The 27,802-nt window shown below is 41.3% G+C and overlaps 1 protein-coding gene across 1 annotated transcript in view; it reads right to left on the bottom strand.

The window, feature by feature from the left end:
• Positions 1-27,802, bottom strand: part of ANK1 (ankyrin 1) — a 305,273-nt gene that overhangs the window by 102,345 nt on the left and 175,126 nt on the right. The window contains exon 2 of the mRNA XM_027865204.1: positions 20,716-20,817. Within this exon, the coding sequence (XP_027721005.1) occupies positions 20,716-20,817 (102 nt within the window). The remainder of the gene's footprint in view (positions 1-20,715; positions 20,818-27,802) is intronic.

Genomic DNA, 27,802 nt, shown 5'->3' with positions numbered 1-27,802 from the left:
TCAGTCTGAATGATTTAATTTGGAGTATTTTCCTGTACCAACTGTGAGAAATACCATTGGCAAAATATGCCATTTCAGACATTTGTTCTCAGTAAATTATTCCTCTGTTTAGTTCCTCTGATCGCCCCCAATTCCATTAGTCAATTTCCAAATGTACAAATATGATAGATATGATGGAGGAAATTAACTCTGGTCTCGTTAAACAGAAAGTAGCTCTTTTCAACAGACAGGAATCACGAACCTGAATTCCTCAGAAGATAGAAAAGTCTTTGAAATGCCAAACTATAGCCAGAGCCAACACTGACTGTTTTAGAATTATATACAACCTCGCAATCATTCTGCTCATGGCCTTCTGGATTTTCAGTCAAAAGGAACAGGTGATCTCAAGAGGTATCAATACATGACCCTGGCCCAAAAGTCTCTCTTAAAATATCTTTCATTAGTCAATGCTAGAGAAACTATGGAAAGACAGAAGCAAGAATTGTTTTGTTGGTAGAGCTGTGAATTGGGCTAACCATTCTGGAAAACAATTTGGAACTACATGACAAAGATCACTAAACTAATTATACCTTTTGATGTGATGATCCCATTCCTGAGCATGGACCTCAAAGAGGTCAACAACAGAAAGAAATATTCTATACAGAGCAAAATATTCATAGTAAGTGCTTTGTAAGAAAATAGTTGCCTATCAATTGGGTAATGACTGATCAAACTGTGGGTATATGAATGGAATATCATCAAACTGTAAAAACTGACAAATTTGAGGAATTCAGAGAACATGAGACAATTTATATGAAATTATCTTAGAAGAAGAGAAAACAATATACATAGCAACTACAATAATATCAGTCCTGGGGGCAGCCAGGTGGTGCAGTGGATAGAGCACCAGCCCTGTAGTCAGGAGGACTTGAGTTCAAATCTGGCCTCAGACACTTCCTAGCTGTGTGACCCTGGGCAAGTCATTTAACCCCAATTGCCTTAAAAATTATTAAAAAAAATCAATATAAGCATGATAAATATTTCAGAGATGATGATGATTATCAATATTAATAACAGCAACCTAAAATAATAAATAACAGTCTAAACCATGGGAAGAATAAGATTATGACAATGATAATATTATTATGCATTTGAATAATGATTTAAAAAGTGCTTCTGCGTATATTATTAAGTATTAAACTGGGAGTCAGGAGTTCTAGATTCTAGTCCATAGGAACATTACATGTGACTCTAGGCAATCCACTTCTCTTTCCTCTGCCTCACTTTCCTTTTTTGTAAAAAAGAAGAGACAGGACTAGATGATCTTGAGGGTCCTTTTGGAGGTGGAATTCTGTGATTCTATCTTATTTGCTCCTTACAACAGTGCTGTGAGTAGCCAATGCAGCTGCTGTCATCTTTTTTTCCTTCTTCCTTTTTCCTTTTTTCTTTTTTCTTTCTTCTTCTTTCCTTCCTTCCTTCCTTCCTTCCAAACTGAGCCCCTGAAAGTATCAGTGACAATAGCTAGATTGCTGATCATTGTCCAGGGCAATACCATAATGACGACAGCTGGGTCATTGGCCATGACACAGAACCTCAGGGGCTTTGGCCTATAGACAGCAAAGATAAACTAGACTGTAAGACCCTTCAGAGCAAGGACAGAGGCTGGGTTTTTTTGTTGTTATTTTTTGTTTGTTTGTTTGTTTGTTTTTTTGCCTATCTTTGTATTACCGGTGCTTAGCACTTAGCTTATCAAGTTGACTCAACTGCCCACACTGTTTTGGCAGGAGAGGTAGCTCCAAACACAGACCAGACAATAGAACCAACAAGGGGGACCTCAATCATGTTGTTTATCTCTGACATTAGGAGACCCCTAGTCAACTGAGGGGGTTTCTGTAGCATGGTATCTCAGGGAGTTTTGTGTATAGGATACTCTTGCAGGACTGAACATCCCAAGGAACTGTGCCCTTACAGCATCTGATCATGAGCCCTGCATTTATGAAACTATGTACTATGTGTGTGCTGCTACTTGCCTAAAGGTAGCTGTCCTATGCTCTGTACACCTAGGAGAATGCCTTTGCAGTACCTCGCTGATTTTTTTTTTTTATGTCAGTGAAAAGCTAGAGAGATTCTGGGCCTGGTCCTGGGATACCCGAATCATCAACTGTTTAGTGAATTTGGCTAGATCTTTCTTTAAACTCTTACCTAAGTTACAAGTTTCTGAAGTTCCCTCCTCAGACATCAGTAATGAGAGAAAATATTGATAATCGTCAGTAATGAGAGAAGACATTTGATAGCTATCAAACAGAGATTTAACTTGCCCAAAGACACACAACTAGTAAGTGGAAGACCTGGTATGCAAATCTAGGCCTACTAATTCCAGGTTCAGGGTTTATTTCATGATACTATTAAGACTCTCAGTTAAGTATCGACACACAAAGAAACTGCAAAACTCATTTTTTTTCCCTTTTGGTGCTTACTGAGAAAGGAACAATATTGGAAGCAATCAGTAATGCAATATTTTAGCAAGATATAAGTTTTATATATCTGTAGGATTGCAGCTCCAAAAGAGATCAAGGTATATATATGATCAAGAATTGAAAAGGAAAAAAGAAACAAACAAAAAAAAGACAAAGCTTCATTCCTAGCTTCATCCCTGACTCTAATATCTTTTCATATATCACTTGTTGTTCATCCTTCATTCTTGAAAAGGATCAGTGACATCATGAGGGTGATGTCTTGACTTGCAAGTGAATTCAGATTTAAGTAAGGCAGGGCTGCACAAGTCATCAGCCTCACTCTCTCCTCCAGAGTGATAGGTGTCCAGTGATAAGACATAGGTCAGGATGATTGGCAATGGCCCCCGATGTAGTGGGAGACCTTGGCCTTTTAAAGCTAAGGCCTTTCCCATATCTCAGTGTGTCTGAGGCAATACCTCTTCAATATATCACTTGTGGCTTTGAAGTAGAGAAGGTGAAAAGATGAAGAGAGAAGAAAAAGGAAGTAAGTAGAAGAAGGGGAAAGAAGGAAAAGAAAGATTAAAAAAAGTTAGAAGAAGAAAAAAGGAAAGAGGAATGGAAGGGAAAACCAAGGCGTGATAAAGGGCCTAGCAAGGGCCTCTTGCTAGAAGTCAGCAAGGGAGCAGACTTAAAGCCATCCAAAGAATTTCCCCATATTTTAAGCACTATGTTTCACCCAATTGGAAATTTATGTTGGGCAGTAAACGGACAGCTGGCCTTGGAGTTAAGAAGCCCTGGGTTCAAGACCCGCCTCTGACACAGGTTTGCCATGTGCCTGAGGGAAAATTCTTTAATCTCCCAGTGCTCTAGGCAACTGTCTATGACTATAAATTACAGATTAGTTGCTGATATTCATCCGTGGAGAGAGCTTCACCCAAAGGGGTTCCCTCTACTAATGAAATCAGAGGTCTGGACTTTAAGAAATAAAGGAAGCAACGAAGGGGAGGAGTTGGTGAAGGAGGTGAAAATGTTGACAAAGATGCTAACCATGGAGATCAGATGGCATGTTAAGGTCTCTGCGTAAGAATACAGGGCCTGTGGGATAGGTCCAAACGCACATAGCCCTCTTTATTATATACAGGACATGTAAGGTTGGACCTTTTCCATAGGTCTGATATTCCCCAGGATGGAAGCCCCAAAGTGCCATCTAACCATGATGAGAGAATCTAGGTCAGACCCTTAGAAAGCACAAGCCCAGCATCAATGTAAGAAACCTTTTCTAGAGGTCAGGCCTTTATTTTCCGTCAAGTCTCCCCAATCTTCAACCTCTTCCTACTTGGATATTTTATAATTCTACCAAGATTTGTTGTTGTTTAGTTGTTCCAGTCATGTCCAACTCTTTGTGACCCCCATTTGGGGACTTTTTTTTGGCAAAGATACTGGGGTGGTTTGCTATTTCCTTCTCCAGGAAACTGAGACAAACAAGGCTAAGTGACTTGCCCAGGGTCACATAGCTAGTATCTGAGGCCAGATTTGAACTCAGGAAGATGGGTCTTCCTGACTCTAGGGCCCAGTGCTCTATCCACTGCGTCACCTTGCTGCCCCTACAGAGATTACTCAGTGGGAAAAGTCTGCTGAAGATATATAATCTTGGAATCTAATGAATCAGAAACCAGACAAAGCTGTACTAACCACCTTAACACCAGTGGATACCTGTATTTTATCTCCTCAGGTGGGAAGAAACAAAATAAAATCAGAGGAAGAAGCAGAGAGCTAAACTCAAACTCCTTCAAACTTGAATGAAGCTGACACCAATGGAAAGAAGCAAGATTGGATCTTTGCATTTGCTCTACTTTCTTTTCCTGAAATCCAAATTTAGCTCTTTTACCAAGGCAGTTCACAAGATTGTGGTTTACTAGATAGTCAAGGAGAGGGAAAAAACCAGGCAAATCCTTTTCATTACCTTTTTTTAAAGACCACAAAAAAAAAAACCCAAACACATTTTCAGAGCTGTGACAAACTGAATCAACCTCATATCATCTTGTCTTTATTTCCTAATCTCATGAAACTAGCAACAGCTTCCAAGCTTTGGGAAGCCAGTGCGGCTCAGCAGCAAATCAATTGCAAGGGTTTGCAGACCCCTTGGGAGCCTGGCTTGAGGGGGAGAAGTGGCAGCTCGAGTTAATGAATGGAAGGGGCTCGCTAAGAATATTTTCAGGGGACCAGAAAGAGCCTGGCATCAATCAAACAAGCAAGCATTTATTAGGCATCTACTATGTCATTGTGCTAGGCACGCTGCTGATACAAAGAAGGAAAGTGAAAGGGTCTCCACCTGCCCTCAAGGAGTTTACAATCCAGCCAGGGGAGAGAGCAGGTAGATATATAAGTAGATACAAAACAGGCACAAGATGATTTGCGGGGAAAGGTGCTAGCAACTGGGGGATAGGTGGATAGGCAGGTAGGTAGATAGATAGAGGATAGGTAGATTGGTAGGTAGCTAAGTAGAACAGTTATTAAGTGCTTACCATGTGCCAGGCCTGTGTTAAGTGTTGGAGATACAAATATAAGTGAGAAAGATAGTCCCTACCCTCAGGGAGTAAAGTGTAGTGAGTCTAACAAGGCAAGGTGGGTCTGGGTGGCTAAGATTTTCTAGTAAATCAGGACCGTTTTGGTAACATGCAGACATGATGGAGCTTCAGAAAGTCATAAAGTAGGGTATAATAGAAGAAGTATTGGGATTGGGATTCAGGAGACTTGGTTGTATGAGAAGTAAGGTTACTGGAAAGAGAGTCGACATTATAGGAGACACTGCCCAGCCCTGGGGATGCCACGTCTCTGATGACTGAGCAGAAGTTCACAGTTTAATCTCCTGTGTATAAGAACAACATCTTTTGGAGCTTTGAAAAGGTTGTGTTGTGTGCTGATGCCATCCATGCCAGAAAGGCAGTGAGTGGAGCAGGTGCTTTGGAACCATCGACATCAAAAGGGACACTCAAGCAGGCCGGGGGAAGATTTCCAAGGAGGCTTGGGTCCCATCTCTGAGAAGATGCATAGCATTCCCAATCTATACCCAATTTACCTTCTGAGATAGTTAGGCTCTTTGGCACCAGAATGCTCGTATCTATTCTGGTCTTGTCAATGATAGTGTTTCTTTTAAACCTTAAGAGAGAACCTTTACGTGCAGGTTGTATCCTCCTAGAAGAATGTAAACTCCATGAAGGCAGGGACTTTTTCACTTACATTTTGGTATTCCCAGTACCTTGGTTAGTGCTTTGCATGAATTAAGTGCCTGATAAACATTTGTTGTACCAACTTATCTTTATTTTGTCTGAGAGACCTTGGTGTCTTCTGCTCACCTACATAAAGTTCTAGAGCAGAGATTCTTAACTTTTTTGGTTTTCATGGGCTTATTTGACAGTCTGGTGAAACCTATGGATCCCAGAATAATGCTTTTAAATTCTTAAGATAAAATACACAGGATTACAAAGGAAACCAATCATATTGAAATGTAGTTATTAAATTTTTTCTTGAAAGTTCACCAACCTCAGGCTAAGAACTTCTGTTTTGGAGGAAGTGGAGGAGAGGAGGAAAGACCTGGGTCTTTGCCTTTGTTCTGCCACTAATTTTCTATGTGGCCTTGGGGTAATCCCCTCCCCTCCCCTCCCCTCCCTGACCTCAACTTCCTTTTCCATAAAGTAAATAGGATTATTTCTAAGGTCTCTTCCAGCTCTGAAGTTCTTTGTTCTAAGGTTCATTACAGTCTGAACAATCTGGATTCAAAGGTCCCTTCCAGGGCTGACATTGTATTTTCTAATGTTTTTTCTAGTGCTGACATTCCATATTATAAGGCCCCTTCCAGAACTGATATTCTATGTTCGAAGGTCCCTTTTAGTGTTATACTTCTAATCGAAACAGAGCTCTTAGAAAATAGTTGACATTAGCCAAAGAACCCATGATCAAACATAAACCTTCATATATATATTCATAATTTGGAGATACGCAAATTAGATTTAAAGGTCAGGGTACTGAAGAGGCAATGAATCCCAAAGCAAGCTCTATCCCACATAAATACTGTATCTCTTACTCCTTTCGGCTCTCTTGTTCTCTCTCCTCTGTCTCTGCTGTCTCTGTTTGTCTGTGTCTCTGTCTCTCTCTCTCACAAACACACACATACATATATGCTCAGCACATATATTTTGTGTTTCTCAGATGCTGAGGTAACTTTCATATTCAAGTTTACAGCAATTAAACCATGAAGAAGAACATATTCTGCTAGAGACTACTATCCTAGGTATAAATTTCAATTCATATTCATACATTCATTCATTCATTCCTCATTCTATTAAGTGCCTACTGGGGGCATACAAAACTTTGATAAGACACAGCTCCTACTCTCATGGAGCTTATAATCCAGCAAGGAAATCTGAAAAGTAAAAATATGTAGCAGTATGCAACAAATATACAATAATCATAGAGCAGGCAGGAGCATAATGAGTACATATTTACAAAATATTATGTGAGGCTGGAAGATGAAAAGATCATTGCCCACTGTGGGGCTCAGGAAAGGTTTCCTAGACAGGTGGCATTTGACTCAGGTCTTAAAGGCTTTCAAAAGGCAAAGAGCATTCTAAAGACAGTGAATGGCATTAGCAAAAGCTTGGAGGTAGGAAACTTCAGGGTATGTATAAGAGATAGTAAATGTCTGGTTTGTCTTTACATAACACTCATGGATAGGAGTGATGTAAGAAAAAGCTGGAAAGGTAAGAAGGTGCCAAGTTGTAGAGGACTTTGATGAATTGAATTCAGATCTTAAGGAACTTAATTCACTTTTCTAGGCCTCAAGCTCCTCATCTGTTGAATGAGGAAAATAAAAATATCAACTGTAAGCATGAAGGTTGTTCCATGGATTATATGAGATAATGTATCTGGAAGCACTTTGTAAGTTCATTCGCAAATGTAAACCATTGTTCTTTTATGTGGTGGGGTAATACATCTCACAAGAAACAGCTGAATGTTTGGGTAAAATAAATCAGGGAGGAATAACTCACACATTGGATGATAGAATTGAAGTCTTAAAGAATTTCAACATGTTAGAATTGTGGGCCAAATCAGATAAAAATGAAGTGTAGTGCATAGCAGAAAACAAAAGAAAACTTACAAGGAAGCAAAGAAAAGATGGACAGCTCGAAACCCAATGTGTAGCATTTATTATATTGGCTTTCTTGAAATGGAAATTTATTGTTGTCTATTCTGAATCCTCTCTCATGTTCTGCTGTGCATATGGCAATGCTTCTTTTCTTGTTTTGTATGTAAGTTTTACTATTTCAGTTTATAATGTTTCTTTTTTTTTCTTATTGTGTATTTAAGTTTAAAATAAATTTTAAAAAAGAAAAAAAATGAAGTATAGCAGGTATAATTGTAAAGTCCTTCAACTGGTTCCCCCAAAAAAACAAAAAACATTTGAACCGGTACAGGATAAGGAAGATGTGCCTAGACAAGAGCTCGTATTTTTCAGACAATCACAGAATTGGAAAGTTCAAAGGGGCCTCAGCGGCCATCCAGGCCATCCCATGAATGTTATCTCTGCTATATACCACGTCAGATAAGAGGTTATAGGATCATAGATCAGAGCAGGACCTCAGAGGCAATGAAATCCAACTCTCTCATTTTACAGATGAAGAACTTCTGCAGAATAGCAAGATGAAGGGAATGTGCAAAGGAGATTCCTGTTCAGGTGGAACTGGATTAGATGATCTCTGCTACCCTTTCCAACTTTGAGCTTCACTGCTCCCATGAATTAACCTACTTTTAAGAGCACAAATCAGAATAATCATGTCTACGGAATTATAATTAGCAAAATGAGTCTTAAACATTGTGTTTCCTGTTAAGATATAAAAAAGCGAAAGAATGTTTCCTATTCAAGAGAAACTGGAGCAAGAAGATCTCTGAAAGGCCAAGTTCCACCTTTTTCATTAATTTCTATTTTGAAAGGTTATGAATAAATGGGAATGAAGCATGTTAGAGGAGAGTGCAGGAATAAACATGGATGCAGATATTCAGCTACCAGTCTTAGGGGATGACTTTTACCTAAATCTCTCTAGCTTTATCAGCAGGGAAGGCTTGAATATCCTCTCCTCCCATCTCCCTCTGACACTGTGTAAGCACGGTTAGATGTAGTGATTTGAAATGAGAGAGAAAATGAGCAGGAACTCGTTAACCGCTTCAAGGAATTAATATTCCCTTTTTTTGGGGGGGGAGCATGGAGGAGGTCAAGTAAATCACTGAAATATAGACATAATACACTAGAAAGGACCCTGAATTTGGAGTCAGCGGATCTGGGTTCAAAAATTGAGTCTACCATTCACTCCCTCTATGGCTGTGGCCGAGTGCCTTAACCTATCATCTATAAAATTATGGAGTGGGGCTAGACTGTCTCCAAGGTCTCTTTGACTTCCACATGATTGTTACATTTTCAGTATGAGCCTTTACACTTCAGAAATGACATCACTATGAATCAACACTTGGTTTATTGTTTTATGGATTGTCCAGACTTAAGAAGGTGTCAACAATACAGATTCAATTTAAAAGCATGTGTGCATACATTTTTTTCCCTGGAGACCCCATGTTAAATATTTACCAGCACACCCCTGGATTGCTCTATAAACATTGTTTGAGGTCAGCAGAAGTACAGTAGAAGGCTCAGGGAATGAATTATCACCAGATTGGAGACCTGGCGATTGTAGACTAGCAACAACGACAACAATGATAATAATGTTAATATTAATAACTAGCTCTCCTATAGTCCTTTAAGATTTTCGAAATACTTTATAACTGTTATCTCATTTGAGTCTCACAGCATTCCTGAATTTAGCACTTCCCTAGTGGGATAAATGAAAATAGAAACAGCAAAGAAAAAGTCGTGTGTGTGTGTGTGTGTGTGTGCGTGTGTGTGTGTGTGTATGTATATGTACATACATACACATATATTCTATATATAATACACACACACATATATACACACACGCGCACACACACACACACACACACACATATATATATATATATACACACATATACATACATATATATTTCCCCCCAAAAAATCTTCTTGGGTAGAATAATGAGAAGGACCTGGGTTGTTTTTTTTTTAAAGAGCAAATATCCACTTTTTCTGCTTCCGTTTTTAGTCTCAGTCTCCTATTAATCACCTAAAGGAACAAAATGATGATGGCAAAGGATAAAAGCCCTTCACTAAAAATAAGAAAATACTATAGCTCAGCTGCTACTTCCTACCCAAAGCCTTTACTGAGTCTCTCTAGAAATTACTCTCCCCTACCTTGAAATTACTTCATATAATAACAATATATGTACTTTGTATGTACTTACTGGTATACACAACGCATCTCCCAGTAGAATGTAAGCTTTCTAAAGGCAAGACTATTTCATTTTTATACCTTGCACATTTTTGAGGGAATTTCATTATTATGTGGAGCTCTGAATGAAAAAATTCCCTCTATTAATGCAAATCTGCAACTGTTCTTTTACAGAGAGGGTTGCCTGGGGCCCTAAGAGGTCTTGTAAATTATCCCAGGATCAAACAGACAGTACTCACAAATGGTGGAAACTGAACTCAGGTCTTCCAGACTCTGAGGTCAGCTGTGCAGTCACCGCACCAGGTAGGCCTCTGACCTTGCACATAGTAGATGCTTAATGAATATTTGTGAAATTGAATTAAATAGGCATACTGATTAATGTGGTGTGTAGGAAAGCACACTGGATTTGGATTCTGAAGATGAGGGTTCAAATCCTTCTGCTAACACTTACTTAAGGTCTGTGTGACTTTAAGCCAGTCACTTCACTCTCTGAGCCTCAGTTTTTTCATCTGTAAAATGAGGGAGCTTAGACTAGGTGGCCTTTAAGATTCCCGTCTTCTGTAAAGCTATGATCGTCTCCAGAGTAAGGAGATGTGTGACTTCCAGTAAATCACTTCCTCCCTCTGAGGCAGAGGTGGGGAACCTGGGGCCTGGAGGCTACATATGGCCTTCTAGGTCTTTGGGTGTGGCTTTTTGACTGAGTCCAAGTTTTACAGAATAAATCCTTTTTTTTTTTTTGCTAGGCAGTTGGTATAAAGTGACTTGCTCAGGGTCACACAGCTAGTGAGTATCATGTGTCTGAGGCCGTATTTGAACTCAGGTCCTCCTGACTCCAGGGCTGGAGCTCTATCCAAACAAATCTTTTTATTAAGGGGATTTGTTCTGTGAAGTTTGGACCTCTCTTGAGACACAGATTCCTTAAGCGCAAAGTGGTGCACAACCCACCTCCCAAGACTGTTGGACCAATTAAATGAAGTAAAGTGTGTGGAGATGCTTTGTGACTGCTATGTCCTGTATTAGTAGCTCACGATACATTAAAGAGAGACATTGAGGCAAGAACTTTATTCTTGTCTCCTGACACCTTTCTTCTGATACCTAAAGTCATAAGGCTAACTCAATAAACAAAAGTAACTTCTCTGGGCCTCAGTTTCCTTATGTGTAAAATGGGGGAATAGGATCACAGATCCAGAGCTGAAGGAGTCCTCAGGCCATAGAGCATAGTAGATAACGTGCTGGACCCGGAATCAGGAAGACCTGAGTTTGTATCTCACCTCAGACCCAGCCCAGCTGCGGGACTTCACAGTTTCCTCGTTGATGGAACGAGAGTCCCTAACACAAGGAAGTCAGACTTAACGACCTCTACAATTCTTTCCATCTCTAAATCTGATTCTTATCCAACCTTATCTTTTCACAGGTGAGGAAACTAAGGGAAAGTTAAGTGACTTGACTAAGTTCATACAGGTAGTCAACATCAGGTAGTCTGGTATGAATTTAATCCAGGTTCTTTGTCCTTAATGCCAGTGCCACTCTTTCTACTCCACCATCTACAAACAGGATTTCTAATGTTTTTTTTTTTTTTCTGGGCCTAAGATCCTATGACTTGGAAAAGTAACAAACATTACCCAACAAACTCATGCCAGCAACCCTAACATCTTTCTATCTGATAAATGTCCAATTCTGGGAAACTCACTGTTATAGCCCTCCCATTTAGTAGAAACATTACAAAAATCAACATGTTAAATATAAACAAATGTGTGGCTTTGACAGGGCTGAGCAATGGGGGGTGGCCTCTTTCCATTAAAATCGTACTCATCAGAGTGGGATCTTAAAGGCCTGTCAACTTAATATGAGCTGGAGGGCCCTTTGAATTACAGGCCTGGCTATGGACCACATATATGTCTGTGCTGAGTCAAATTCAGGGAGGCTTATCACCAGGACACTGGCCACCAGGGGAGGAAGCTTTTTGTTCTCAGCATCTCATGTAGACTACCTGCTAAGACAATGAAGTGTTGCTATCTGCATGGGAGGAAAGATAGAAGGAAGGAAGAAAAAAAGGAAGGAAGGAAGGAAAGATAGAAGGAAGGATGGAAAGAAGGAAGGGAGGAAGGAAGAAAAGAAGGAAGGAAGGAAAAAAGGAAGGAAAAATGGAAGGAACGAAGGAAAAAAGTATTTAAGTACCTACTACTATGTGTCAGGCACAGTGTTAAGTGATTTCCATATTTCCATGCTCATTTAATACTCACAACAACCCTGGGAAGTAGGGGCTACTATGAACCTCATTTTACAGTTAAGGAAACTAAGACAGAGGTTAAGTGACTTGCCCAGTGTCACACAGCTAGTGTCTGAGGCTTGATTTGAACTCAAGTCTTTCTGATTCTAGGGCTAGTGGTCCATCCATTGCACACCCAGCCGCCTCTGATGGAAATGGGTAGAGGAGTGCCCAGGCTTATGAAATCATGGCTCTTTTGAATGACTGAAGTAAGGCTGCTTCTCACACACTAATTGGATGTCATAAAACTTGAGGTTCTAATGTCCTCTGGAAATAGTTCAGAAAATTAAACTTCTAGATTTGCAGACACCAGGAGATTCTTCTCTCTCTCGCGTGCCACCTGGAAACTCTGCAGGCCTCAATTTTCTTCACTATAAAATGAGGTGGATAGACTACATGACCTGAAGACCCCTTCCCTATCTCACTCTCTGTTCCCGTGCTCCCTGCTTCATGCCGTTGTCACTATCACAGCCTTGGCCAGTGGAATCCATTTTGTCACAATGAGTTAACATTAGAAACTGTGACAAGGCTCATCAGCTTCATTGTCATGTACTTAAAATAATTTGCAAATCTTTCCAGTGTTTTGAAAACATTCATTAATTCAATTCAATATTTATTAAGCACCTGCTACGGTAGGAGAGGAGTATCTGGTTCACCAGAAAGAATGATGAGTTTTAGAGTCAGGGGACCTGATTCAGCCTCTTCCTGCCTGTGTCACCTTAGATAAGTCACTGTACCTCTCTCTCACCTGTGGGCCTCAGTCTCTTCCTCTGTAAAATGACAGGGTTAGAGCAGACGGCCTCTAAAGTCCCCTTTTGCACTAAGACCATGATCCCATGATCTTCTACGCAAAGTACTGTGCTGGACTTAGGAAACAAAGACAAATACCACAGTCCTTGTCCTCGAGAGGCTTTCATTCTACTGGGGAGGAGGGAAATACAACACATGCACAGAGAGGAGCACATATAAGGTAATATGAAGTAATTTCAAGAGCTGGAAAGCACTAACAACCCAGGGTGGTGGTGGTCAGGAAAGACCTTGTGAGGAAGGGAGGAGGAGGAGGAGGAGGCAGCTAGGTGGCACAGTGGATAGAGCTCTGGCCCCGGAGTCAGGAGGACCTGAGTTCAAATATGGCCTCAGACACATAACACTTACTAGCTGGGTGACCCTGGGCAAGTCACTTAACCCCATTGCCTAGCCAAAAAAAAAGAAGAAGAAGAAGAAGAAGATGAAGGGAGGAGGAGGCAGGACTTCCAGACCCAAGGGACAGCAAAGGAAGAGAGATGGAAAGCCATGTACAGGGAACAGTTAGGAGGGACTTTGTCTAGAATGGACAGTGTTTGTGTGATCTTTAACATTCCTTTATCAAGAAATCATGATCATCTCTGTCAGTCATTGAGATAATATGTAAAGTTTTTAGCACAGTGTCTGACGCATACTAGGTGCTATATAAATGCTTGTTGTTGTTCAGTCGTTTCAGTCATGTCTGATACTGGAGTGGTTGGCCATTTCCTTCTCTAGCTCATTTTACAGATGAGGAAACTGAGGCAAACAGGGTTAAGTGAGTTGCTTGAAGTCACACAGCTAGTAAGTCTCTAAGGCCAGATTTGAATTCGAGAGCCTGACTCCATGCCCAGCGCTCTGTGCACTATGGCGCCACCTAGCTGCCCCCATATAAGTGTTAGCTATTATCATCATCATTATTGTCATTTAGGAAAATAGCTGCTCTCTCTTATTTCTATCTGTACTTCTATAGATATCTATAGAAGTATAGATAGCTGGTTCATTTATCTGTCTGTATATCTATCTATCTATTTCTATCTATCTATGTCTGATTATCTGTCTGATATATCTGTTATCTATTGCTCTATCACTATCCATCCATCTATGTCTGATCTCTGTCTCTCTGTCTCTGTCTCTCCCTTTCTCCTCCCTCAGGCTATCTTTTTTTATCTGTGGTAAGGCAGTCTCACTATTTCCAATGCTTTTCTTCAGGCAGGAAATGTTTCCTCTTCAACATGAAAGACTCTGCCAGGGTCCTAGCCTACAATGCTCTCCTCTCCACTGGAGAGAGCAAGGGAGCCAACCTTGTTAGAGTTACAAGAATAGAACAGAAAGTTAAGATAATAGGGCTTTTCACTCCTGGGATTACAACCCATGTCTTCTGATGGAGGGCCAGTGATGTATTAATAATTCCAGGAACTCCAGAGGAGCAAAGGTTCCTACTATTCTCATCTCAGTTCCCTCTTATTGAGCCAAATGGGTTGAAAGGCTGTGTGTGAATCTAATTAGCCACTCAAGGAAGTGTTTTTTGATGGGCGTGGCCCAGCTACTGAAGTGTGAGAGGTTCTGCTTTGAGAAAATGTCTATTAAGCTGACACCAAAGTGGAAGAGGTATGCTTTAAAACCTTTAATGATGATCCCAATGCCCTCCACAATCTGGCTCCAACCTACCTTTCCAGGCTCATTTCATATTACTCCTTTTCATGCATCCTATGTCCCAGTCAAGCTGCAATGTTATTCCTTGAACTCAGCATTCCATCTCTTACCTCTGTCTGCCTCAGTTTCCTTAACTGTAAAATGGGAATAATAATAGCACCTACCTCCCAGGGTCGTTGTGAGAATCAAATGAGATATTATTTTTAAATAATATCTTGGCACAGTGTATGACACATAATAAAACATTATATAAGTGCTACTTATGATGATGATACTAAGTGTCTGAAGCCAGATGTGAACTCAGGTCTTCCTGACTCCAAGCCCAGAGCTATATCTACTGTGTCACCTAGCTGCCTCCTAGCAGTATGACCCTGGGCAAGTCACTTAACCTCTGTTTGCCTTAGGCCACTGGAGAAGGAAATAGCAAACCACTCCAGTATCTTTGCTAAAAAAAAAAAAAACAAAACACCCATAGACAACTGGGATTGGTGTGCTATGATCCACAGGGTCACAAAGAGTCAGATATGACAGAACAACTAAAGAACAACATATGATTGTGATAATTATGATTATTACATTCCCATAAGTCATCCCCATGCTGGGAGGGATCTCTCCTCACTGCACCATTCAGAATCCTGTTTTCCTGCAAGTTAGCGTAAACATCACCCCCTCCATAGAGGCTTCCTTGATGTCAAAAGTGTTCTTTCCCTCCTTAGATTTTCATCCAGCACTTCTGTCTCCACCATACCCCATTTGTATTGTATTTATTCTTGAATATGTCATATCCCCTCCTTCTACCTTAGTAGAATATCAACTCTTTGAGGTTAGGGGTTGTGTCATCTTTTCTGCTTGAAAACCTGAACTCTAACACAATGCCTTCTATACAGTAGGCACTTAATAAATGTTGTTAATAATAATGGTAGGTAACATTTATATGGCACTCTAAGGTTTGCAAAGCACTTTACAGATATAATCTCATTTTATCCCCACAGCAACTCCTGGGAGGTAGGTGCTAGTATTATCCTCATTTTACAGGAGGAAACTGAGAAAGACAGAAGTTAAGCAACTTTCTCAGGTCACACAGCTAATAAGTGTCTGTGGTTGAATATGAATTCAGTTCTTCCTGACTCCAGGACCAGAGCTCTATCCACTGTGCCAATCCAGCCAGCAATGGAAACTATGAGCTAACTATGTGACCTCAGTTGAATGACTTCCCTTTTCTGGTCTTCAGTTACCTCCCCTATAAAATGAGGAGAGGAAACTAGATGGGTTCTAAGATCCCTTCTAATTCTAGAATATTTCATGATTCTGGGAACTATCAACACCAAGATAAGCTTATATGTGTAAACATAGGGCAGTGGGGCTATTTGAGAATCTGCATATATATTGGGGTAAGACTATACACGAATCAGGTGGTGTTTTATATATTTGTCTTTGAGCTGTAGTGGTGATGATGATGATAATTATACCATGGAATCACCAAAGCTCAGAGACTAAAGGGTCAGCTAACCCATTTGAACAAAGCTCCCTTCTATACATCTAACAAATGGTCTTTCAACTCTTCTTGAAGACCTCCTGTGAGCAAAAACCTATGTCCTCCCAAAGCAGTTCATTCCACTTTTGGACAACCCTGATCATTGGGACATTCTTCTTTGACCTCACGCCTAAATATGCCTTTGTATACCTTGTTTCCAGTTCTGCCTTCTGGGGGCAAGACGAAAAAGTCTGATCTCTTTCTCACATGACAAGCCTTCTAATGTTTAAAGGTAGGTATCATGACTTCTAATCCCTTGCCAAGCCTGGCCTTCTGTAAATTAAACATCCCTAAGTTCCCTCAACTAATCCTCCTATAACATAAATTTAAGATCCCCCTCCCCTGCTCTAACAAGGTGCTGGATTTGGAGTCAAAGGTCTCTGGTTCAAATTCCAGCCTTGACCTGGGCGATGCGAAGAAAATAACTGAATGCCCTTGGGCCTCAGTCTTCTCTCTGTCAAATGACCCCTAGGCATTCTCCCAACTCTGAATCTATGACCATCCTGGAAATCTATTCCACTCTTGAATAGTTCTAATTGTACTTAAATCTAATTCACTTGCATGTCATGGCATCACCTCCCTGATGTCATGGTCCTCTTCGAGAACAAAGGACAAACAACAACTGTTCTAATTGTTTGGAAGCTTCTCCTTACATCAAGCCTAAAGTCTCCTCTTTGTGACTGTCCTCTCTCCTTCCCCTCTCCCCTCTACTCAGGTTTCCCCCTTCCACAGGCTAAATACCCCCATTTCCCTCAACCAATTCTCATATGGCGTTATGTTAACGCCCTTCAGTAGAGAATAATGAAAACAGCCCATTCTTAGTCTATATTGAGAAGCAAATCATTATCTGCCTTTCCAGGATAGCTAACAAGTATAAATCAATACAGAAATAAATCTTCATGTAGTTTTATGAAATGAATCACTATCCCATGAAACATTCTAATAGATTTAATGAAGCTAGAAGCTCACCTCCTCTCTTCTGCCCTGTCCCCCTTCCCAAAATTAAGCCTACAGACCCAGCAATTAAACTCCAGCAAAATAGAAAATCTCTCTTCCAGGTGTAACCTGTCTGCAGCTCTCCATCACTGCAGCGCTTGGATCAATAAGAAAGATGCAGGCAAATAAAGCCCCATATTGGGAGGGTTTCTTGGGCAGTAGATTCCCCAGCTGGGAGTTTGCAAAGTCTTCCTCTTCCCCAGCAGAAATCCAGGCCCCTGATTCTAAAGCTCTCCTTTCCTCATTCCCCTGGGCGTAAAATTGGTCTCAAAAGAATTGGGCAAGGGCCCGCAGCCTCAAAATCAAACCAAAAGGGCCCCTCTGGGGCTCTCACAGAGCCTATTATCTGCTCCTTTTGGCCCAACTCCAGGTCTGAGACGTTCTGTCGATAGAGTGTAAATAATTCCTTGGTGGCTGCAGCTCTCAGCATGCAAGGAGCCCATGAGGTGACCTGATACTCGCTTATTGAGTTAGGGGTGAAGACAGGCCAGATACAGCACAGGACACTAACCACACCCACAGGACACATTCATCGGAATCAAATTCCAGAGTCATGTTCCTAGGGTGTCCCTAGAATTCCCCAATCCAATACGTGGCCTTGGCGTTGGCTAGAGGTTGGCAAACATTCTCTTGTCCCCATTTCTGCCACTGTGCATGGAATTCTGGAGACCAAAATATGACTCCTGAGAATATGAGCTCTCCAGGCCTGGCACCCCAGAAGAGGAACTGCACTGCAGTGAAACCCACTACCCTGCTCCACCATTTTCCTAATGGTACTTCCCCGTCATCCCCTTGGATACATCCCTACAGATTTCCTGGGAGAGCAGCAGGCTTGGGAAACAGTTTCACCTTTACCAACTCACAGGCCTGACACTGTGGGACTCACATCCCATGGAGGTGAGTAGGGTGTCTATGGGGTCATGGAAAGAATATTAGGCTTGGACACAGAAGTCTTGGGTTCAAGCTCTGACCCTGTCATTTAAAAGCTGGGTTTTTGTTATTGTTGTTCAGTTGTGTCCAACTCTTCATGGCCCCATTTGAGGCTTTCTTGGCAAAGATATTGGAGTGGTTTACCATTTCCTTCTTCTCCAGGTCATTTTTACAGATGAGGAAACTGAGGTAAACAGGGTTACATGACTTGCCCAGGCTCACACAGCTAGGAAGTGTCTGAAGCCAAATTTGAACTCAGGAAGAGGAGTCTTCCTGACTCCAGGTCCTGCACTCAATCCACTGCACCACCCAGCTGCTCCTAAAAAGCTAGATAGGCCTGGGCAAATCACTTTGACCTTTCATCCATTCTTAATTGAGGGGTAGGCAGAGAGGGGTGTGATAAAGGCACTGGATTAGGAGCAGTCAGGAGACCTAGGTCCAAGGTTGTGCTCGAGCCAACTCAAAGCTTTCAAGAATCAATTGTTAAATTTTTAATGTGAACATTTATACCTCGTAAAGCAGCAAATGCCACAAATCAGAGCTTGATTTATGGCTTTGTTGATTGTCTAGAATTTAAAAAGTGATGGGGAACATGTTAATAATACAGATTAGGATAAAAAATGTATGGCCCATACATTATCTTTTCTTCAGAGAGCCAATTGTTAAACATTTACCAGCACACTCCTGCCTGGGTCCAATTCCCCACTCTACCAAAGCACTTTAAAACTGTAAATTGTTGCAATAGTTATATTATCTACCTGGGAGAAACAAGCATTTACTAAACACCTACTGTATGCCAGAAACCATGCTGAGAGAGTTACAAGTATTATCTCATTTTATTACCTTACAGGGTTGTCATGAGGAGTAAAGGAGACAAGTGTTCTTATCATAATAACATTTCTTGAACTGAATAAAAACAGTACATTTCACTATATGACTTTGATGGTTTCTATGAGATCATGCACATAATTCTATCACAGACCACATATTTAGAGTTAGAAGGGATATTAGTCATCATCAAGTCCATCAAATCAATCAGCCTCATTTTACAAATGAGGAAACTGAGGCCCATAGGGGTTAAGTGACTTGCCCAGGGTCACACAGCTAATAAATGTCTGAGGCAGAATTTGAACCCAGGTCTTCTTGATTTTGAGTCCAGCACTCTATCCACTTCTAACACTGCACCATACTGCCTCTCATGCTGCATGTAGCCATGTTATAATAATAAAATTTTTATTGTATTTTAGGGTTTGGGGGCAGCTAGGTGGCATGGTGGATAGAGTGCTGATCCTAGAGTCAGTAAGATTTGAGTTCCAATCTACCCTCAGTCACTGTGTGACCTTGGGCAAGCCACTTAACCCTGTTTGCCTCAGTTTCCTCATCTGTAAAATGAGCTGGAGAAGGAAATGGCAAACTGCCCCAGTATTTTTGCCAAGAAAACCCCAAACGGGATCACAAAGAGTCAGACATGACTGAAACAACTGAACAACAAATTTTAGGGATTATGCAGCACTTTCCTTACGAAGAAAGAGAATCAGTGAGCCTGGCACAGAGAGCAAGTTGAGTTTAGGAAACCAGGAGACACTTTTTTTTTCTACCCAGGCAGCAAGATAGAAAGAAGACTCACTGCATTTGGATTCTGAGGATCTGGGTTCCAAGTCTGGCTGCATGACCTTAGGCAAGTCACTTCTGGGCCTCAGTTTCCTCTTCTGCAAAATGAGGATGCTGGACTAAATGGTCTGTAAGATCTCTTCCTGCTCTAGGTTCTATGAACCAGTGAAACCTCAACTGGAGCTTCCTTTCTGCAGCTCCAAATTACACGTCTTTCACCCCCACACGTCTCTGATTGCGATCTCGTGGAAGACTTAACATAGCGAGAGCCCAACTAGCCCTTGGTTCAATGGTCTATATCAGGCTTTGTATTCTCTGTATTTGTGGGGAGGAGGGAAGAGAGAGGGAGTGAGGAGGCAAGAGGTGGACAGAGCTGGAGAAGTGGTGGCCCGCTGCCCTTGGAAACTTTGGCATTCTGGGACTCTGCCCAGCTGGCTTCGTAGAGGTCATCGAGTCCACGTGCTCAGCTGAGCCTCTCGTCTTTTGTTTCGTCTTTCTGAGAGTAGTCATCTCTCTGCTCCTGCTAAAGTCCAGATCCCTGTGGCCAGGGATGCGATCCTTCACCCTCTACCACCCATTTGAACCCAAGGATGTTAGCTAACTTCTTCTCTCCCAAAGAAATAATCATCTGCAATTCATTCCTGGCTCCCACAAGGCTGGTCTTTGCTACCCTCGTTCCTCCATGCTCAATCTGAAGGAGAATCCAATTTTATCAACATCTGATATATCAAACACTCATTCACTTCTCTTCTCCTCAACCTCAACAGAATTCCTAGATAGGTTGATGGCCAGGACAGTAGATTATCTAATCATCTTCCAAAGACTCCTCTTCCTCCTAACTTTCCAAGATCATTTTCTAAATGCACTGGCAGGGAACAAATGGACCGTCTCAAAGAAGCCTCGGCAGGAGACATGAGCCTAAACATTCCCTTGGTTTTAGCCGCAGCCTCTACCATTGAGGAAATCATTTGTAAAGGATTTCGCAAACACTGATGGGAAGGACCCCTCTCTGGCTTGGTACCCTTGGCCCACTGCTAAGTTAATGAAGGCAGTTTCCCAACGTTCCCTAAATTAGACAAGGCAAAAACTATTCTCCAGAAAGAAGCAGTCCAAGGAGATGCCACCTACCTGGTTACAGGTGTTAATATCTACCCCATTCCGCAGGTGATCCAAAGCTTTGTCCAAGTTCCCCGATCTTGCTGCCCTCAGAAAACTGGTAGCAGCATCGGCCTATGGAGAGAAAAAAATGACCGACCGTGAGTCGCTCATCCATCCCACTGCCGACACCATCAGATTACGGGCCACAGGCCCAGCAAAAGTAATGGGAAGCAAGATAAACCTCGAAGCCTTTAGCAGAAAAGCGAGAAGGTCAAATAACGACACTCCATGTCTGTTTGAGAACCAAATAAAGGAGCACTGTTCTGTGCCTCTGACAGACAGAGAGACAGATGACATTAAATGCCAGGCCGAGGGGGCTGAACAAAAACTGACAAGTTGAGACTAGCCACTGGAGTCTTCCTTGTGGCTGGGGAGCAATTTGTCCTCTTAGAGATTCAGCCAGGAGAGGCTTTCACCCACAGTGCCCTCAGAATGGATTTCACTAAAGTCCTCCTCCAATGCTGAATCATGGCTTGGGGGTGGCTTTGAGTTCTCAAAGGCTGAGTCAATGAAACCCAGTCCTGGAAGGCCCTATCCCCTGCTGGAAAAATTTGGAGTAGAGGCACGAGGACACACTGTTTCTTTGGATATAGGACCAGCCTAGCGGAGTTTCGAGAGGCTCACCATTAGGTTAGCAGCTGATAGAGGAATATTTTGTCCAGTGTAACTCTTAAGGCCATCTATTAAGTTTGTAGAGGGGTCGTGATCGGCATCATTGTAGACAGCACCCACACGGATGAAATCACAGTCTTAAAGTACTATCTAATATATAATGTACAAAGGTATTTATGTGTGTATATCTATCTATCTCTGTCATAAAATATGGGGCAGTTAGGTGACTCAGTGGATAGAGTGCTGGGCCTGGGGTCAGGAAAACTCGTATTTGTGAGTTCAAATCCAGCCTCAGACACTTACTAGTTGCGTGACCTCAGGCAAGTCAATGAACCCTGTTTGCCTTGTTTTTCTCATCTATAAAATAAGCTGGATATGGAAATGGCAAACCATTCTAGTATCTTTGCCAAGAAAACCCCAAATGGGGTCATGAAGAGTTAGATACAACTGAAAAATGACCAAACAACCAAAATCATGAAGTATAAGTTTACTAAATGTTATTCTTCTTTGCAAAAGAACCTTTATTAAAAGTGAAACAAAGTGAAACAAAGCAAGTTACTTAGTTATGCGTATGATGTGATCAGATCATCTTGAAAGTATTCCTCTTAGTATGAACTCATTGTTTTCAACTCTTGGGATGGTCACAATTTAATATTACTCCAACTACTTCAAAGGTCTTTCAAATTCCTTTGGCTGCTAATGTTTATTTTTAATGAAGTTTATGTTACCATCCTGTTCAAAGTACCATAATAATTTTTAAAGGGAAAGGATACTAGAGATTCCTATAACAATATTATAACTCACATACGGGAATGTGAGTGTATATAACAATACACCAAAGGTATAATTGGCTGACTCTAAAACAAACCTCTAAGCTTGATTTTTCCTTTCCGAATCTCTAAGTTGTTATGATATATGCCCACTAGATTTTCAAAGGAAATCAAACCTTTCCCTCCACTGCTGCAATGAAGGAAGCAATAAATTTTATCTCTTTTCTGAACTATTCAACTCAAGTCAAGCTATAGTTATTGAACACCTACTATGATTAAGATTATTGTAATAACTTTTTAACTGGTTTCCCTTTTTCATTCTTTCTCCTTTCTAAACTATTTTCCACAGAGCCACCAAAACACTAGATTCATCACTCTACTGCTAAAAAAAAAAGAAAAAAGTTTTGGTGTCTCCCTTTTGCCTCTTGGATAAAATTCTTTGCCTGGCATTTAAGGCCCTTTACTGTGTATTTCCAATATACTATGATATAGTAGAAAGGGGACTTAGTTTCAAATCCTACCTCCCCAAGCCTCAGTTGCCTCATCTATAAAATAAGGGGATTGGGGGTAGGTGGATTCTAGGGTTCCTTCTAACTCTAGAGATCTATAATCCTATGATCCTATACCTTTTTAGTCTTATTTCATTTTATTCTTCTTTACACACTCAATATTCCAATCAAATATGACTTACTAAGCTATTCTTTGAACTCAATGACAAATCTCACTGCCATGTATTCACAAGGCCTTCCCCTTTCCTGGCACATACTCCCTACCCATCTTTGCTAACATCCTTCTCTTTCTTCAGAATTTTAGCTCAGGTACCCCATCCAGTGAAGATTAGAAGGCTATTTGCTGGAGATATTGTAGTAGTGATTCTAGTTCAGATATGTGTTGGATCTGATGAGCAGTGAGGTACCTTCCAACTCTGAAATTCAATGTTCATAAAAACCACAGGGGACTGAAAGGTCTCTAAGGGCAAATTTGTGGGAGAGGGTGGATCCAATCACTGTTGGGTGAAACCAAGTCTCCTGACAGCCCTTCATTTGATTTTTAAATCTTATATCTCAAGATTCCCATTCTTCACAGAATTTCATAGTTGGAACAGACCTTAATGGCCATTGGGTCCAATCCATACCTGAGCTACAATCCCTTTTGCAACACACCCAGAAAGTAGTCATCCACCCTTTGCATGATGACCTCCAATGAGAGAGAACTCATTGCTCTCAAGGCAGCCCATTCCACTCTTGGATAACTCTAATTTTAGGAAATTTTTCTTTATATCAAGCCTAAACTCACTTCTTTGCAATGTCTACCTGTGGTCTTAGTTCTGCCTTCTGGGGCCAAGCAGAACAAATCAGATCTAATCCTTCAATAGCCCTTCAAGTACATGAAAATGAATCGATCAGTAGGCAAGCCAGTGTTTCTATGGCAGGTGCTGAAAATACAGAAACAAAAGTGAAAAAGTCCCTACGTTGTATCGGAGACAATCAGTCAGTCAGTAAACATTCATTAGGGGCCTACTTCAATTGAGCTAAGTGCTGGGGATACAAAACTTCATTGAGCGAGGGAAGGGGGTGACCATATTCAGACCCTTTGGAGGCTGTGAGGAAAATGTATTGGAACTTGGGGAGGCTTGAGACAGGGAGACCAAATAGGTGCCTATTGTAATAGAAGTGATGAAGTCCTGAAATAGGGTAGTGGCCAAGAGAATAGAGAGCAAGGGGCATCTATGAGAAATATTGTAGAGGTAGAAATGAGAACTGGTAACTGATTAGATATAAGGGGTGAGTGAGGGTGAGGAGGTGAGGCCAACATTGAGACTGTAAACTTAGCTATGTGGAAGGATGATGATACCCAAGATAATAACAGTAAAATTTGGAAGAGGGTTATGTTTGCTCTGCCCTAATTCATTCTTTTTAACTTAAAAGAAATTTTATGGGCAAATAGACCATTGACTTGGGAGGAAATGAAATTAGCAATAAAAGGGCATTAATAACCTGGTGCAAGTCTAGAGGACAACCAGGTGGATGAGGGGATTGTACACCGTTAAAGGGGCAACATTGGAAGGGGCTGGGGGTGTTTAACGTGAAGAACACATGACTTAGGGGGTGGAGGTGGGGTGGGGGTGGAAGCTTGGAACACTCCTGTTGTCTTGAGAGGTAACATGATAAAGAGGAAAGAGAGATGAGATCAGAGAAACTGATCTGAATCTCAGCTCCACTCCTCTCGTCAAAGTGAAAGAGTTTCATTTCCAGGCTGTGGTTCATCTCCCTAATTCCTCTTTGTCCATATAGACCACGTAACCACAGAGAACACTTATTTATCTTGGATATAAAGGACCAACTAGAGGTAGCATGAACCAAAAAAATAAATAAACACCACCAGGTTTTGTGGTTTCTTTTCCTCACGTTAAGAAAGGGCAGTAAATCAGGTGGTAGGCCATACGTGACTACTTTTTTACCACATTCTTTCAAAGTATCAGAATCTAGCAGCTTCGTTTTTCCTTCTGGCCATCCTATGCTTCTTTCCCATCATTTTTCTTGTTCACACAATTCGTCTGTCAGCCAACAAACCTTTATTTGGCCTTTATTATCCCAAGCATTCAGTGCTGGGACTGCAAAGGAAGGGAAAAAAAGAGTCCCTACTCTTAGGGAGCTTATGTTCTAATGAGTGCGAATACATGTGAATAACTAGGTACAAATAAGATATACTCAGACTAAAAGGTAGGATTTGAAACTAAGACCCCTTTCTACTAAATCATCTTGTACTGGAAATACACAGTAAAGGGCCTTAAATTCCAGGCAAAGAATTTTGTCCAAGAGGCAAAAGAGAGACATCAAAGCTTTTTATTTCTTTTAGCAATAGAGTGATTTCTACCTCCCCTCTGAGGGGAAGGTGCTGAGGAACTAGGGAACTGGGACAGGCCTCCTACAGCAGATGGAATTTGAGCTCAGTCTTGAAGGAAGCCAGGGAAGCAAAGACACCAAATTGAGAAGGATCCTTTCCAAGATGGGGGGCGGCCAATGAAAAGGTACAGAGTCAGGAGATATAGTATCATGTGGGAGGGATAGCAAGGCCAGTTTCATAGATCGTAGAATGTGTAGAGAGGGCATAAGGCATAAGAAGGCTGAGAAGGTGCAAAGAGGTCAAGTTATGAAGGGCTTTAAATGCCAAAAAGACGATTTTTATATTTGATCCTGGAAGTAATAAAGAGCCATTGGAGTTCATTTAAGATGGGTTGGGGTGGGGATGACATGGTTAATTGAGCCTATGGTTTAGAAAAATCACCTTGGTAGCTAATTGGAAAACAGATTTCAGGAGACCAGTTCCAGGGCTATTGCAATAGTTTAGGCAAGAGTTGGTGAGTTCAGCCACGTTAACAGAGAGAAGGGGACGTATAAGAGAGATGTTATGAAAGAAAAAAATGACAAGACTGGACAATAGATTGGATATATGAGGTGAAGAGAATGACAGAATGAGGATGACACGGAAATTGTAGGCCTGCGTGACTGGGAGGATGTGCCATTTTGTTCAGCTAAAGGGTTGTCATCTTTGAAAGTGGAGTAAACATGTTCTACTTGGTCCCAAGAACAGAACTAAGAGAACCAAGCAGACAAATTTCAGAAAAAATATTTGATGTTACAGTTGCCCAGCAACAGAACAGACTATCCTGTAAAGTAGTGAATTCCCCATCTCTAGAAATATCCAAGCAGAGCCCAGACCAGCAATTCTAGCATAAGTTGGAAAGTTGGACGATATGATTTTTTTTTTTTAGGCAATTGGGGTTAAGTGACTTGCCCAGGGTCACACAGCTAGTAAGTGTCAAGTGTTTGGTCTGAGGCCAGATTTGAACTCAGGTCCTCGTGACTTCAGGGCTGGTGCTCTATCCACTGCGCCACCTAGCTGCCCCGACAATATGAATCCTAAGGTTTCTTTCAGCTCTGCCTTTGCCACTCAAATCCAGGTCACCTTGGACAAATCACTGATCTGCCCTGAGCCTTTGTTTTCACCTCTAGAAAATGAGGGAACTGGTTCCACTTGCTACTTAGTTGCCCTCTACAGCTCAGAGTATCTGAAATTAAATTCTACAGTCACAGAATGGAAGAGAATTTAGAAATCATTTAGTCTGACTCTCCTTGTTTCGCAGATGAAGAGACTGGGTCCCAGAGAGGTAAAGTGATTTGCACATGGCCGCAATGGTGGCAAATGGCCAAGAAATCCAAGAGTCTTTCCACAACCCACGCTGATGTGTTCACTTCCCCCCTGGTTCAGCTCCTTGTTCCAGACTCCCTCTCCACCTCCACCCCAATGGGACACTGCTAACAATGCCTCCATACCTGTGGCCTCCTCCGTCTGGTGAGTTCATTGCTGGAATCTCCATTTGAGGGGAAAAAAATCCAGTCATGCTTACTTCCCACCAGGCTCAGTCCCTGACCACCCAGACTTCCTCACTACTTTATCCCTCAAATTGCCACCAGATAGATTTTACTAAAACACTGACTCCTTCATATCACCTTCCTTGCTGTAGATCCTACAATGGTTTCCCACTGCCTATAGAACAAGCCCAAACTATTTGGGTAGCAGCCATTCAAAGTTTTGTATCAACTGACCCTATCTTCCTCTTAAGTCCTACTGCTCCTCAACATGAGTTTTCCATTTCTTCCAGATCGATCTATTTATTAATCCCCTCCCCTAAACCCCAACTCATTCCTGCCTTCATGCTTCTGTTTCATACAGATACCTTTCCCTTGCCTCTTTGTCAATTCAAATCTTAGATGACTTTTAAATCTTACGTAACTATCAAAGTCCCATCTCCACAAAACCTTCCCCTTCTATTCCCAAGTGCAGTGATCTTTTCCTTCTCTAAGATCTTGAAGCACAAGGTAAGTCATACAAGCCAGCCCTTGCAGCTATACCTCCTTATTTCATATCAGTGACATCTTCCCATTTTTAAAAAAAGATCTACATAGCACCTGGCATATTACAACATTCATTTTAATCTGATTTGTATTTTGACAATTAGCCAATCCACAATCTCATTGGCGTGGATATTCCCTTTACTCATGAAGATCACAATTCATTCATGCCTGCTCATATTAAGTGATTACAGTCCTCAATCTGTTCACACTTTCCCATCTTTTACAGGAAGCCTTTCCCAACCCCTCTTAATTCTAGTGCCTTCCCTCTGTTAAGTATTTCCTATTTATCCTATATATAGTTTGCTTTGTATATATTTGTTTGCATGTTGCCTCTCGCATTAGATTGTAAGTTCTTTGAGGGCAGAAATTGACTGTCTTTTGCCTCTTTTGTATCCTCAATGCTTGGCAGAGTATCTAGCACATAGTAGACATTTCACAAATGTTTCTTGATTAATTGATTTCTCGTACTATTTTTACCTATATCCTCCCATAAATCATAGAGGATTTATCTTTTAGGAAGATCTATATGCATTACCTCCCTTGACAGAATGTAAGCTCTTTGAGGGCAAGGATTATTTCTTCTTTGTCATTGTATCCTCAGCACCTAGCATAGTGCCTGGGACATAATAGACACAATATTTGTCGGTTGATTGACAGACCTACATCGAGGCCTTCCTCTGAGTCTTATAGTATATTGTTAGACATTCTGTCCACCCCTTACTCTTGTTTAACCAGCCAAGCCACTTCTTCTTTTAC

Source organism: Vombatus ursinus, unplaced genomic scaffold (assembly GCF_900497805.2).
Source record: "Vombatus ursinus unplaced genomic scaffold, bare-nosed wombat genome assembly UNPS02014778.1, whole genome shotgun sequence".
In the NCBI taxonomy this organism is placed as follows: domain Eukaryota; kingdom Metazoa; phylum Chordata; class Mammalia; order Diprotodontia; family Vombatidae; genus Vombatus; species Vombatus ursinus.
The sequence above is the reverse complement of the archived record's forward strand: the minus strand, read 5'-3'. Positions and strand labels throughout refer to the sequence as shown.